The following is a 14,506-nucleotide window of genomic DNA, read 5'->3' on the forward strand; positions in this document are numbered from 1 at the left end:
ACTAACTACTGTAAATCATTTATCTTACAAACTAATGCCTTGAATACCAGAGTTAGAGCTGTCCTGTTGCAGGTTTCATGATGGAGACAAACTAATGGAGAGCTGGTGGAGCCCGCTATAATCTTCTGAGAGAATGGAATTGCTCCATATGAGGAGTACTTAAGCATCGTATTAGCACTCTGGAATTTCCAAGACCTACCCGAATGGTCGGAGGTTCAAGCTGCAACGCTGATCACAAGCTTCTTGCATGTCTTTACTCGGCTAGAGACCTGAATGCACAGCTGATGTACTGGGTATAATATAGGACCAGACATTATTTTTAAGTTAGAATGAAGAGAATGTATAAAGGGGAGTGTCACAAGATACCCGGCTAAGGAGGTGTGCTCACTAATTTAAACCGAATCATATAAAATGCCCAGTTGGATAGTTAGTAAAAATTTTGCATTGTGTCAGAGTGGTAGGACATGGTGGTAATCTCATATCCCTCAACCAGAGACAGAAGAGATTTGATTTTCTGGCTTCATGAAGCATTAAAAAAATAATGAGATTAACTGAGTGTTGTTAATAGTGTCTGGGTAGTGATGAATGCATGCTGCCCATGAAAGTCAAGAGTGTCAGGTTGATAAATCATTTTAAAATTATGGGACCAACCCATTCATTGCATCTGGAGATTCGTTGCAATCAAACATGTCTTCAAGAGGCCACTTTTCATAAGACAAGCAAATAAACAGTTGTGCCTGTTTCTTCTAATGTTCCATTTATCTACAAAAATGGTTAAAACTTGATTCAAGTCACATTAAAGCAGTTGCCAGTCACCAAAAAATTTTCCCCTTGCACTATGAGCTAACTGGCCAAAATTTTAATTGCAATCTATCGCATGATGGAGCACTACAGTCTAGGTAGTCTAGGTGATATTCTGGTTTACTTACCTTCAGTCTCTTAGGAAATGGCTTTACTAGAGAATCCTGGTGATATTCTGGTTTACCATCATTCAGTCTTTCTAGCCAACTTGCTGTCTGGCTTTGTTCTAGAGTCTTCATTTCTGATGGTTTGTCCTTGTTGTGCACTTCATTGTCACCTTGTAAATCTGTACCTGTACGATGTCTTGTGTTGCAGGAGACTAACGACTCTTTCTTTATCACTTCCCTCATCGTGTCCTGATTGACACTTGCATCCTGTTGAGTCAAATTCTTTTTCAATACTTTTATAGCGTGGCCACTACCTTCACTGGCACCAGAACTCTCAGTTGTTCCCGAGTTATTTATCAGCTGTCGATCCTCATTTTTAAGTTCAGGGTCTTCTGGCACCAGATCTATTACTTTACCTGCTGTGCATACTGCATTGGTCTCATTTTTCTCATGTGTACCAACCAAATTCACAATTGGTATTATTTCATGTTCTTTGGTTTCACTCTTGGATTTTGCCTTTACACATTCTATCAGCCAAGTACACTTAACAAAAGCAGTCTCATGAAAATTGGACAGGTCAATCAATAATTTCAATTTTTCGCTATCTATAGACTCTTCAAAAATTACATGTGAAACCGATTCTGATGAGGTGGGCAGAGTTGTAACAATTTCACCTCCATGCTTCTTAATTAGATTTTTAAATATATTTAATCGTCCAGTACCAAAGTTTGCTGGATGAATGTAACATCTTACGTCAGAGAGAAAATTGAGACCTGATCCACTAGCATCGGTGTTCCTATCACAGAGATTGTTTACTTTCTTGCGAGATGTTGGTGTAAGTCTGCTTCTTCTCTTCATGCTGATATTATACCACACTCCTTGTTAACCTGAAAATGCCAATTTTTTTTTTTTATTTTAATAATTTACTTCATACTGTTAATGCTCTTCTCAAATTTGTATATTAGAAGGCCCTTACTGTAAGCTGTGACCCTGAACCATAACTTTAAAAACTATAATCTCACCTATTTGTAACAGTTATTGTTGGCCAATAAATATTATTTTTATTTTTGCTGTCCAAGAAAAACAATTAATAAAAACAATTTCTTCAGGCTTAACTCTTAGCCTATGGAGATTGTAATATTACAGTATTGTTCTATGTTGTGTGTATTTTTTTTGTAGACAACATAAGTATAGCTTTAGATTATGAAGTGCCAACTCTGTACTGAAAAACTTACCAATTTCTTTGGTAAAAATTGAGAGTGGAATATAAAGAAATGCCCTTGTCTTAGTATTAATGTTGCCCAGTCTTAGCTAAACACACCAGGCCTAAGTCAGTGAAGCAACAAGGACCAGAACAGAAAAGACCTCACCAACAGTAACTGACAGACATCCAAAGAGAAAAAACAGATGAACAGCCCACTAAGCTATCTCATACCAACTGGAAGTGCAGTTGTTCTGACAATGGGCGATGGCATACAATTTGAGTAGGGAGTCCGAATAAACAACCGAGCCTCTATTCTTCAGACTGAACTATTTGCCTTGCTTCTTGCACTGAAATGTGTACAAGTCTCCAAACTTAATACATTAATTGTAAGTGACTCTTTATCATCCTTAATTGCTCTCAACTCTTTAAGACTTAACTGTAACATACTCGTGTCTGAAGCTATACACAAATACAACGAAATTATTAATGATGGTAACAGAGTCCATTTCATGTTGGCCTCCGAATGCATGATAAAGCTGATGAGTCAGCCAAAGAATCTGTCTTTAAAGGAGAAATCGAGTATAACCTTGGAGTGTCCATATGCAGTCCGAGAGCAATAGTACTGTACACCAAGAATTTCAACAAAATCTTTTAGATCTGAGGCAAAGTGAAATCAACAATCGACAGTAATTCCATCTAACATCATACTATCAAGCATGAAGAGCCACACATCTATGGATCATCCAATAAAATCAGCGATGTTACTTCTGCTTGGCTTAGACTCGGTTACAAGTATCTCTGGGAATTTTCATTATCTGCTGATGTAGACCTGACCAAATGTAAATTGTGTCAACAAAATTATTTGCACACCCAAATAGAAAAGATACATGAATTCAGAGACAATTCTATAACAAATGTTCAAGAGATGTGTAAATATTTCATTCAAAATTATCTGCTGCCAGAAATCTTAGACAAATATCTCCAGTTTGCTAACTGTAGGCAGTAACTGAGTGATTGTAACCCTATCCATCGCTGCCTAGTGGATGGGAGGTTATCTCGAGATGATTTCTGGGCTTAGCGTCCTCGCGACCCGGTACTCAACCAGGCCTCCTTTTTGTTACACATCCCAGGAAGAAGTCCGTAGCAGCTGTCTAACTCCCAAGTACCTATTTACTGCTAGGTGAACAGACACATCAGGGTGAAAGGAACTCTGCAAATTTGTTGCCACCTTAGCTGGGGATTGAACCCAGAACATTAGGACTATGAATTCCAAGCACTGTCCACTCGGCCGTCAGGCCCCCAGGCAGTGTGCAGGATAAACATATAAATTGTGACACTAGCTTTCCATATTTGTCAGTTGCTTAATTTAGAAACTGTACTTGTGGTCAATCTTGAGCCCATTGTTGACATATGACGATATGCAATGAATTTTGTAACTTGCTCATCAAGATTGTAACTTACTTAGCTAAATAAATTGTGGGGACATTATATGCCTCTGTAACCCTTTCCACTACCACCAACAGGATGGGTATGGGGGTACATAATAAATGAACTAAACTAACTACCAATACCATGAAAAAAATGCCAATGGGTCAGCCTGTACATCAAAGACACACTCATCTGCAATGAGCTGCTAAACACAAACGATATTGTGGATGTGCTGAAACTCAACATTGAAACTGGAAAATGATCACTGTCCTTATATATAAATCACCAGATGCAAATCCTCAGCAGTTTAACAACTAACTTATGATAATAGAACACTGCTTAGAAAACCTCGCAAACCCTGCCCCAACCATCATCTGACTTGGCGTATTCAACTTACAGCATCTAAAATGGAAGAATGTGGCAAATACAGTTATACCAGAGAGAATATCAGGAAACAGACTAAATGAAGAGTCACACACAAATGACCTCTTGCAGATGTGTGTGATTTATTTATTTATTTATTTATTTATTTATATACAAGAAGGTACATTCGGGGTTAATGGAGAACATAGAAATTAAGTTGAATTTACATTCTTGTAAAGCCACTAGTATGCATAGCACTTCAGGCAAGTTCTTAAACTAACAGATAATTTGAAGATAATTAACAGTAAAATTGACAATTTTTTTTTACAGCCATTTGCCTTAAACTAGCAAATAGTAGAACAAACTCAAAAAAACTCAAGCATCCTAGATCTTATTTTGACAAGCAGTGATGAACTGACTAGGGACAATGATGACAAATATTGACCAAATTACACACACTTAGAAATTGAAGAGACGACGACGTTTCGGTCCGTCCTGAACCATTATCAAGTCTTCTTCTTCTTGATAGTTGGTGCAGTTTGCATGAAGGGTTTGTCCTCTCGATGACTGCTTTTATCAAGTAGATTGTGATGACAAATACACGTTACTGAGATGACACCACCCGTTGACGTTCGTGTACTTTGCCCGAAACGCATTGCGTAATAGTGGCTTTAGGCATTGTATGTACTAGCTCTATCTATATATCAATCCATTAATGTAACATCACTTGTATGTATATACCTTACCTGAATAAACATCTGAATCTGAATCTGAATCTGAATACAAGTGTGAAAGAGTTGCTAAAATCCTCCCACACATGCACAGTTGACCGTCTTTACCGCTACATTTATATACATCTCTGCTGCCCCTTCTGTTTCATGATAATAATAATAACAAATATAAATAATGATTATACTTATAATATTAGTAATATTTTATTTACAAAAAAAAATACTACAGAGGGTTTGATTACAATCTTTACGTGGAGTGGGTCGCACAAGATACAGTGCGAGTTTGAAACACTAGGTAGGAAACTATGAGGATGAAATTAGGTACTTATTCAAATAGAATAAGTTAGAATAAGGACAAACAGAAAACAACATATTTAGAATTGTTTAGATTATTATTGAATAAAATGTGAATTCCCGAGAGAATAAATTATTATTGATTAAAGTGTGAATTATCGAAAGAATAAGATTTTTTATTCAATTGATATCTTGACTGGTTTTTGCAATTTTGCTTGTAATAAGCAAACCTCAGTACACGGAAAACAAAAGTTTAATGAAATATTCATGATGTGCCGGTACATAACAAACTGTACTGTATAAAATCACATTGTTTACATCAAGTTGACAAGAAGGGATCCAAAGGCTAAAAGGACTGCTAATCAAATACAGGGAACCACTATTACTGCTACTTTCACAAGTACTAATATTTTTCTTACAGAAGGACTGATTACAATGTTTACATAGCAGTTATTTATATTTACATAAAGCCATAAATCATGTACACCGTGTGTGATTACCTGTTACAGTTTAGGATAATATTTATTACGCCAGTATCAGAGTATACCACATACCACTTACGTAAAGGCAGTACCAGAGTATACCACATACCACTTACGTAAGGGCAGTACCAGAGTATACCACATACCACTTGTATAAGGCCAGTACCAGAGTATACCACATACCACTTGTATAAGGCCAGTACCAGAGTATACCACATACAACTTAGGTAAGACCAGTACCAGAGTATACCACATACCACTAATGCAAGATAAGTCGGACCCAGAGTATACATCACCGGCATGGAACCCACACCACCTGGGCCAGGAATGTGACTGAGCACCAGAACACCTGCATCGTCCCCACAGCTGATAAACTAACGAGGCCCCCATTTATATACCGATGAAACAGTAACTTGTTCTGTCACATCCATTTGCTCAAAGCCTCATCTGAACTATCCATTTGTTCAAACGTTAAGCTGAACTACCCCTCTATATTCTAAGTCTTTAAATAACTAACTGTAAAGCCCCATTTTTTCTAGTTCTGGTGAGCCCGTAGTGGACCTACATGGTACGGGAGCTGGGCTGTGGTGAGCCCGTAGTGGACTAACCTGGCACAGGGGCGGGGCTATGGTGAACTCGTAGTGGGGGCTTACCTGGTACAGGAGCGGGGCTATGGTGAGCCCGTAGTGGACTTACCTGGCACAGGAGCGGGGCTATGGTGAGCCCGTAGTGGACTTACCTGGCACAGGAGCGGGGCTATGGTGAGCCCGTAGTGGACTTACCTGGTACAGGAGCGGGGCTATGGTGAGCCCGTAGTGGACTTACCTGGCACAGGAGCGGGGCTATGGTGAGCCCGTAGTGGACCTACATGGTACGGGAGCTGGGCTGTGGTGAGCCCGTAGTGGACTAACCTGGCACAGGGGCGGGGCTATGGTGAACTCGTAGTGGGGGCTTACCTGGTACAGGAGCGGGGTTTGGGTGAGCCCGTAGTGGACTTACCTGGCACAGGAGCGGGGCTATGGTGAGCCCGTATTGGACTTACCTGGCACAGGAGCGGGGCTGTGGTGAGCCCGTATTGGACTTACCTGGCACAGGAGCGGGGCTATGGTGAGCCCGTAGTGGACTTACTTGGCACAGGAGCGGGGCTATGGTGAGCCCGTATTGGACTTACCTGGCACAGGAGCGGGGCTGTGGTGAGCCCGTATTGGACTTACCTGGCACAGGAGCGGGGCTATGGTGAGCCCGTATTGGACTTACCTGGCACAGGAGCGGGGCTGTGGTGAGCCCGTATTGGACTTACCTGGCACAGGAGCGGGGCTATGGTGAGCCCGTAGTGGACTTACCTGGCACAGGAGCGAGGCTGTAACTCGGTTGTTTTTAAAGAACTACACTTGATAACGCTTGAGAACTAAAGGAGACGGACGTGGCGCAGAGGTTACATACACGCTGAGACTTAACACTCATGTTGTCATGTGATGCTGTTGGTAGTGTTATTGTTGTTGTTGGTGGTGCTATTGTTGTTGTTGGTGGTGTTATTGTTGTTGTTGGTGGTGCTATTGTTGTTGCTACTTCCAGTCCTACTACTGCTGCCACTGCTTAGCCAGACGCTAGCCTCTCAACACCTGAAAGCAACAAGACAATATTTATTCATCGATGTCATGCATTTAATACAACAATACCCATCTGAATTTCCATATAAACGAGTCATGCAACAACCAAAACAAATAAATAAACAAATAAATAAATAAATAAATAAATAAATAAATAAATAAATAAATAAACAAACAAGAGGCAATATAGACATAAATCTCGGCCTTAAAAAAACCCAGCAAAGCTAAGGAGCCTGACGGCTGAGTGGACAGCGCTCGGGATTAGTAATCCTAAGGTTCCGGGTTCGAAATCCAGTGGAGGCGGAAACAAATGGGCACAGTTTCTTTCACTCTAATGCCCCCTGTTCACCTAGCAGTAAATATGTATCCGGGAGTTAGACAGCTGCTACGGGCTGCTTCCTGGGGTTGTGCAACAAAAAGGAGGCCTGGTCGAGGACCGGGCCGCGGGGACGCTAAGCCCTGAAATCATCTCAAGATAACCTCAAGGAAGGAGTCGAGGCGTCATAGGGGCCTCGCTGGGAGGTCACGGAGAGCGAGTCACCTTTGGCTTGGGGTACACCCGGACCCCTTCGCGAGGTCGCCTGTGTCTCAACACACGCCCGGTTACGATAAGCGCGAAATATTACAAAAATATATATAAAAATATTAACTGCACCCTCATCTTGCCCTTGGGAGATTGTACTTTATCTTGAGCTTGTGAGAAACCCCACTTAGAGTATGTGACACTACACAGAAGCCTCACTTATATTATGTGACACTACACAGAAGCCCCACTTAGATTACATGATCCTACACAAAGAGGACGTCGAATAAATAACTGGGTCTCCCATTAAATGTGTTCGGACTTTCATACCTGACGCCTTAACTGTCACTCCGTGTCGTCCCTTAGTGCTCTTAGCTGCCAGAGACATAATTGCAACTTGCTCGTGTCTGAAGCCAGGCACAGAAGTGACCAACTGAGATGGGCTCAGAGTCAATTGTACATAAGTCTCGCCTCATATCGCCCTCGTATGCATGATATAAATGATGAACTAGCCATTAACGAAGCTATCTTGGTCAAGATTATAATCCTGGACTGCCCATTTAGCAGTCTGAGGTGTAATGTGTCGAGGATATAAATATAATTTCGTAGGCCTGAGACAGAGGGGAAAAATCTATACCAGATGTCCCGTCACCCATAACATTAATATGCAAGAAGAGCCCCGTATATATATACATCGTTCATACTACACTGGTTGTATGATACAACACAAACTACACTGGTTAACATTCCTTCGTCCGGAAGAGGGGCTTCTTCCCTTCGTCCGGAAGAGGGGCTTCTTCCCTTCGTCCGGAAGAGGGGCTTCTTCCCTTCGTCCGGAAGAGGGGCTTCTTCCCTTCGTCCGGAAGAGGGGCTTCTTCCCTTCGTCCGGAAGAGGGGCTCCTTCCCTTCGTCCGGAAGAGGGGCTTCTTCCCTTCGTCCGGAAGAGGGGCTTCTTCCCTTCGTCCGGAAGAGGGGCTTCTTTCCTTCGTCCGGAAGAGGGGCTTCTTTCCTTCGTCCGGAAGAGGGGCTTCTTCCCTTCGTCCGGAAGAGTGGGCTCCATCACTTCGTCCGGAAGATCCGAGAAACAATTAAGCCTCGTGGCTACGTCAAAGGGCTGCCCTGCCCTGGCGCTGCGAGACAGGTATAAGCGGGCGAGCTATGAGTGAGGTATAAGGATTGATTGATGAAGATTAAGCCACCCACAAGGTGGCACGGGCACGAATAGCCCGTAGGTGGTGGCCCTTTTGAGCCATTACCAGTATCAATAGATGATACTGGAGATCTGTGGAGGTGCGACTGCACCCTGCGCGACGGGAGATGTCTCCCGTAAAGTATAAGGAGCGAGTGTGAGTGACATATAAGGAGGCCAGACTATGAGGGTGAAGCTGTGTGTGAGGCGGTGGTAGCTATAGTTACGAGGTGGAGAGAAGGGGCGACCCCGAGAGAGTAGAGGTTGCGGAAGACAATCAGTAGGTGGTAAAGGGCAGGTGAACCTAACAGGTGGAGTGTTCCCAGGACGCTCATGGCTCGGCATGGGTCTCCAACACCCTACACACTCCAACACCACCTGCTACTTCGCCTCACCCATCCACGCTCCTGTTCTTATCACAGCTGATGAGAGGCACATCACCCATTTTATCAAGATATTAAACAACATGAAACTACTTGAAAAACAGTTTTCCATGAGTCCAATGTCTCATTACCTAGCCATCTCAACTCCCTTCCTCCCCAAAGTCAATTAAAAACGTCAGTGTCATTAGAGTCGCCTCAGGGCTCTGAGAGCTATGTTCTGGAATGGTCATAAGGCTTCCATGGCCATTAATTACACACAGCATGTGTGCTCTGTCAACAATATTCTCCACCAGAGTTACGTATACATCCTTACTCGATATAAAGCTGGAAAACATTCAAAATAAATCATGATAATCAATCTTGAGTCCCACAATCTTCCAAGACATCGAATCTACGACAAGAACTAAGTCTCAAGGGATTGAATCCTAAGCTTGCTAAGGACTCAAACTTCAATAATGATAAGAGGTAGTTCAGTTCATATGTTATGCACCTCATACCCATCTTGTGGGTGGTAGTGAATAGGGTTACAGAGGCACATAATGGGCTCAGGGACTGAACCCCACAATTCATTTAGCGAAGCAAGTTACAATCTTAATGAGCTAGTTACAAAATTCAATACACATCGTCACATCAACAATGGGTTCGAGATCGACCACAAGTACAGTTTCTAAATTAAACAACTGACATATGTGAAGAGCTAATGTCACAATTGATATGTTTGTCCTGCACACCGCCCCCCATCCAGTGGGCAGCGGTGGATAGGTTACAGCCACTCAGTTACTACCTACAGTTAGCAAACTGATAGAATTTATTAAAAAAAACGAATACGGCGTACACCCCTACCTATGGCACCTAGAGGGTGCCATAGGTTCGTAGCCCAGAGGGGTGCCATAGGAAGGGGTGGAGGGATGCCATAGGTAGGGGCGGAGGGATGCCATAGGTAGGGGCGGAGGGATGGCAGTAATCTACATGCAGCAGGCGGTCAGCCACCAGCAGGAGGTATATAAGACATGCTAGCCGTGGTTGCCCATCACTCGAGTCATATCTCTGTCGACGATCTCACACCATCCACACGATGAGGACGACTCGACAACTAGTGGTGGTGGTGCTGTTGCTGCTGGGCTCGGCTCAGGCGACCCTTTATCAGGACTGCGGTGAGAAACTCTACACATTACGGGCTATTCATGCCCGTGCCATCTCTTGGGTGGCTTAATCTTCATCAATCAATCAAACTCTACATAAAGGCCTAACGCATACATTCTTCGAGGGGCGTACCCATTTCTCGGTGTACTGTATATACACTGAAAGTATATTTAGTTTTGAGTTATGTTCAGCCCTAAAATATACTCGTTAGTTGGTCAGTAAAGTTATAGTGTTGGTGTCTATAATCCTCTCGTGGTTGATAGGTTTTAAGCCCAGCACCAAAACCAGGCCTATCCTATATTAGGCCTTGTATTATGCATTATATTAGGCCTATGAGTTTGGTTGTTGTCTTCTTTCTAGTCTTTTACAAACCCAATAGTACAAAACTAGACTTTTCTGGGGGCGTATTTAGCCAAATTGTGTACATATAAAACACAGTCACTATGTGTATTATTAGTATATATGTATTATTGTAGGAGCACACATTGGTGTCTTCACACATGATAAAACGGTATTACACTGAGTAGCACTGAACAGATTTATATAAACAAACATACCGTAGTTTAATTGGCTTACAAAAGTACTATTATATTATACAATGATTCGTAACAAGTAGATAAAGTATTTAATGTTTATATTGAAGCTATTCTGTGAATCTAGCAAAGTTTAGTATATATATATATATATATATATATATATATATATATATATATATATATATATATATATATATATATATATATATATTCGCATTTGTGTTCCTCACGTGTGCCCCAAAGAATGAGGTGATTTGGTAAAATGCTATGCCCAAGATTACTATCCGAGTGCCGGCGGTGGGGTGGTTCAAATAGCTTAGGCTATCACCTCATTATGTCCGGTCGTGATGGTCAAGTGGATTAAGGCGTCTTGTACATACCAGTTGCGTTGCTCCTGGGAGTATGGGTTCGAGTCACTTCTGGGGTGTGAGTTTTCAGTTGCATATTGTCCTGGGGACCATTCAGGCTTGTTCGCATATATATATATATATATATATATATATATATATATATATATATATATATATATATATATATATATATATATATATATATATATATATTTGTGTGCAAAACCTGAATGGTTCTCAAGCACATTAATCCCTTTAACTGTATGACCCCTCAGAGGATTCGAACCCAGGCTTCCAGGAATCTCCCCCATCAGTAGCACTGGTACTTTGACAACTGCACCAGCGACCAATACACATATATAAAGTCTTTACAGATACACTTTCATAAATGCTTAATTTTGTGTATTATTTGATGTATTTGTTTGTACTTTCCAATGATATGAAATAAAATGACTTTGCAATCATATTTGTAAGAATTGCAAGATTTATAAGAATTTGCAAGAATCTGTAAGAACCTGCATATTTGTAAGAGTTGCAATCATATATGTTTTAAGGTTTAATTGGTTCCTATAATGCAGACACGTGTTACAATCAGTAAATAGTAAAGAAATTTATATATATATATATATATATATATATATATATATATATATATATATATATATATATATATATATTTAGAAAAAAAACCCGGCTGGGGCCCCTTTTTAATTAACACAAAAGCCGAGTGTCGTGAGGAAAGAGGAGGTAAGATTTCGAACATGAAAACCGTCTGATAATGACGGCTTTCTCTCGCCCTCAATTATGAAACAAGATTTGGTGTGTCGACTTTTTTTTTATGGAAACTTCTGCATGCTTATATATGGTTGTGTGACAGGCTCGGACGCAGAGATCCAAGAGCTGGTTGTCCAGGACTGCGACATCCCTCCTTGTGTTATACACCGCCCCAGTTCCCAGGACCTTAATATCACCTTCATCCCAGGTAAGTCAGTCATGATCTCTCTCTCTCTTTAACCCCTTAAAATTCTTTGCAGCACTGTTATCAAAACTGCTATATAAACGATCCTCAGTGGACTTACAGATATTATATTGTATAACACATGCTATCTCTCGTGTATCACTGTCCAGATCTAATAGTTCAAGATGCAAGACAAGCAGTACATAAGAACATAAGAACAAGGTAACTGCAGAATGCCTATTGGTCCATACGAGGCAGCTGCTATTTATAACCACCCAATCCCACTCATATACATGTCCAACCCACGTTTGAAACAATCGAGGGACTCCACCTCCACCACGTTACGTGGTAATTGGTTCCACCAATCAACAACCCTGTTACCGAACCAGTATTTACCCAAGACTTTCCTAAATCTAAACTTATCTAATTTATATCCATTGTTTCGTGTTTTATACCCAGTATTTTCCACAGCTGAAGCTATTAGCAAGCTTCAGTTTATATCGGTGCATATTATACAACGCAATAAGTACACAATGAAATCACAGTAACACGTCCTATATGTCTATGAGAAAATCTTTAGAGCAAGGCAGTAGAATTGAACCCTGCGTCGACGATTCCCCGGTTCGATTGCACTGCCCTTATTCAAAGATTTCCTTAACACAATATAGGAATTCCTATGCAGACGACGAGTCACAATAACGTGGTTGAAGATATGATGACCAAACATATCTGAAAATGGAATTTCTGTTTCTTTCCAGCTCATCCAGCGAATAAGCTAGATACGATCATCAACGCCAACATCGGCGGCGAAAACTTTCCCTGGCCCGGCCCCAGCGGCTGCCCACTATTGGTCGACGAGTCCTGCCCAATTGAGCCCGGGCATAGTTACAAATACCACGCTGTCATGCCCGTCTATGCTGAGTACCCAGCGGTCAGTAATTCTCTCTCTTTCTCTATATACACAGTGCTTCTTTGAGCCCTGATACACACAGCACATCTTGGGGCCCCTAAGATGTGTATCAGGGCCTTAAGATGTGCTATGTACTTGGACCCAACTTTCTACCTTTTATTCCAACAGTTGTCGGTGATTGTGACGTGGAAAGTCCAGGATGAGAATGGTATAAACCACGTCTGCCTCGTCTTCCCCATAGTTCTCGTCTGACGTGTGAACCACGCCTGCCTCGTCTACCCCATCATCCTCATCCGACGTGTGAACCACGCCTGCCTCGTCTTCCCCCATCATCCTCATCCGACGTGTGAACCACGCCTGCCTCGTCTTCCCCCATCATCCTCGTCCGACGTGTGAACCACGCCTGCCTCGTCTTCTCCCATCATCTTCGTCCGACGTGTGACGACCAAGCGCTCGATGGCGAGAAGAGATCTGTACTGTGTAGTAGATGGATAGACCGCTTAGCGAGAACTTTTTGTTTTCGGCAAATTCCTCGCTACGGTCTCAAGGAGTTCTTAAGGGGAAAGATACTCGCTGTGGTCTTAAGGAATTCTAATGGGGAAAAAATTCCTCGCTGCAGTGTTAACGAATTCTTATGGAGAAAATTTCTCGTTAAGCTGCACCGCGTTTAAAAGAGAAATTATATTCATAGGTTGTCCATTTTCAGAGGATATGATAATTAGGAGTGTATGAAGTAATTAATAATGCCAGATGTTAGTTCTTGGACCCACCTCTTAATGTTTATAAGTGTAGTTTCATTACTACCAATGTAATTATCGTAAGGTTTAAAACATTCGATTTTTTTTATTTACCTATCGATAGGTACAGCTATAGTAGGCGGCTTGACATCAGCAAGGCACTACACATCAAAAAGTCAACACCAGCAATCAACAGCCAATTAATGCACAACTATATTCTACCTACTTCAAGACCCCGGATCAATATGCAAGTAGCAAGAGAAAGTATGGGCCAAAATAGGCCTTCTGCAGTTACTTCCATTCATATGTTCACTTATCCAACTTATACCCATTGTTTCGTGTTCTGTCTTGTGATTGTCACCTCACCCAAAACTTTTGTACCATGTCACCTCATCCAATAGAGTATAAGTATAAAGAATTTGTGTGTAAATTAAGTCTTTGAAAATATAATACGAATTACGAAACGCGTAATTGTCAGACAATTAAAAAATGAATTTCGGAGAATTGTTATTTATATTACCACCGACAGTGAAGAAAAACATAAGAAATATTGAGAAGATTCGTGTTAGAATTATTAATCTTACCTTTTCGGTCATATTCAACAACATATATATATATATATATATATATATATATATATATATATATATATATATATATATATATATATATATGTTGGTTAGCATTGCAAATATGTGGCCACGTCTGTGGTAAAAAAATAAAACTTCACTGAGGGAACAGTTGTGATGGCGGCTAC

At 41.3% G+C, this 14,506-nt stretch overlaps 2 protein-coding genes across 3 annotated transcripts in view; one reads left to right on the plus strand and one right to left on the minus strand.

Moving 5' to 3' along the window:
- The window catches only part of LOC123745560 (DNA polymerase lambda), a 28,904-nt gene extending 24,130 nt beyond the window's left edge, over nt 1-4,774 (minus strand). The window contains exons 1-2 of one of the 2 annotated variants that reach the window (XM_069312059.1): nt 4,650-4,774; nt 930-1,795 (exon numbers count right to left, since the gene is read on the minus strand). In XM_069312059.1, coding sequence (XP_069168160.1) covers nt 930-1,766 — 837 coding nt within the window. In that variant the 5' untranslated portion in view covers nt 1,767-1,795; nt 4,650-4,774. Of the gene's footprint in view, nt 1-929; nt 1,796-4,360; nt 4,575-4,649 lie in introns of those variants that run through there. The other variant, XM_045726219.2, reaches the window with a different exon arrangement.
- A 5,340-nt stretch (nt 4,775-10,114) lies between these two features.
- LOC123745561 (NPC intracellular cholesterol transporter 2 homolog a) lies at nt 10,115-14,253 on the plus strand. Its single transcript, XM_045726220.2, has 4 exons — nt 10,115-10,269; nt 12,022-12,126; nt 12,861-13,033; nt 13,181-14,253. The coding sequence occupies exons 1-4, from the start codon at nt 10,191-10,193 to the stop codon at nt 13,262-13,264; spliced, it is 441 nt and encodes a 146-aa protein (XP_045582176.1). The 5' UTR covers nt 10,115-10,190; the 3' UTR covers nt 13,265-14,253.
- The last annotated feature ends 253 nt before the right edge of the window (nt 14,254-14,506 follow it).

Source organism: Procambarus clarkii, chromosome 71 (assembly GCF_040958095.1).
Source record: "Procambarus clarkii isolate CNS0578487 chromosome 71, FALCON_Pclarkii_2.0, whole genome shotgun sequence".
Classification (NCBI taxonomy): Eukaryota; Metazoa; Arthropoda; class Malacostraca; order Decapoda; family Cambaridae; genus Procambarus; species Procambarus clarkii.

Excerpts from the sequence above, each read along its gene's own strand:
- LOC123745561 (XM_045726220.2), top strand. The coding sequence starts at position 10,191 with ATGAGGACGACTCGACAACTAGTGGTGGTGGTGCTGTTGCTGCTGGGC. Across the intron at positions 10,270-12,021 it reads GACCCTTTATCAGGACTGCG|GCTCGGACGCAGAGATCCAA; the intron begins GTGAGAAACTCT and ends GTTGTGTGACAG. Across the intron at positions 12,127-12,860 it reads TAATATCACCTTCATCCCAG|CTCATCCAGCGAATAAGCTA; the intron begins GTAAGTCAGTCA and ends GTTTCTTTCCAG.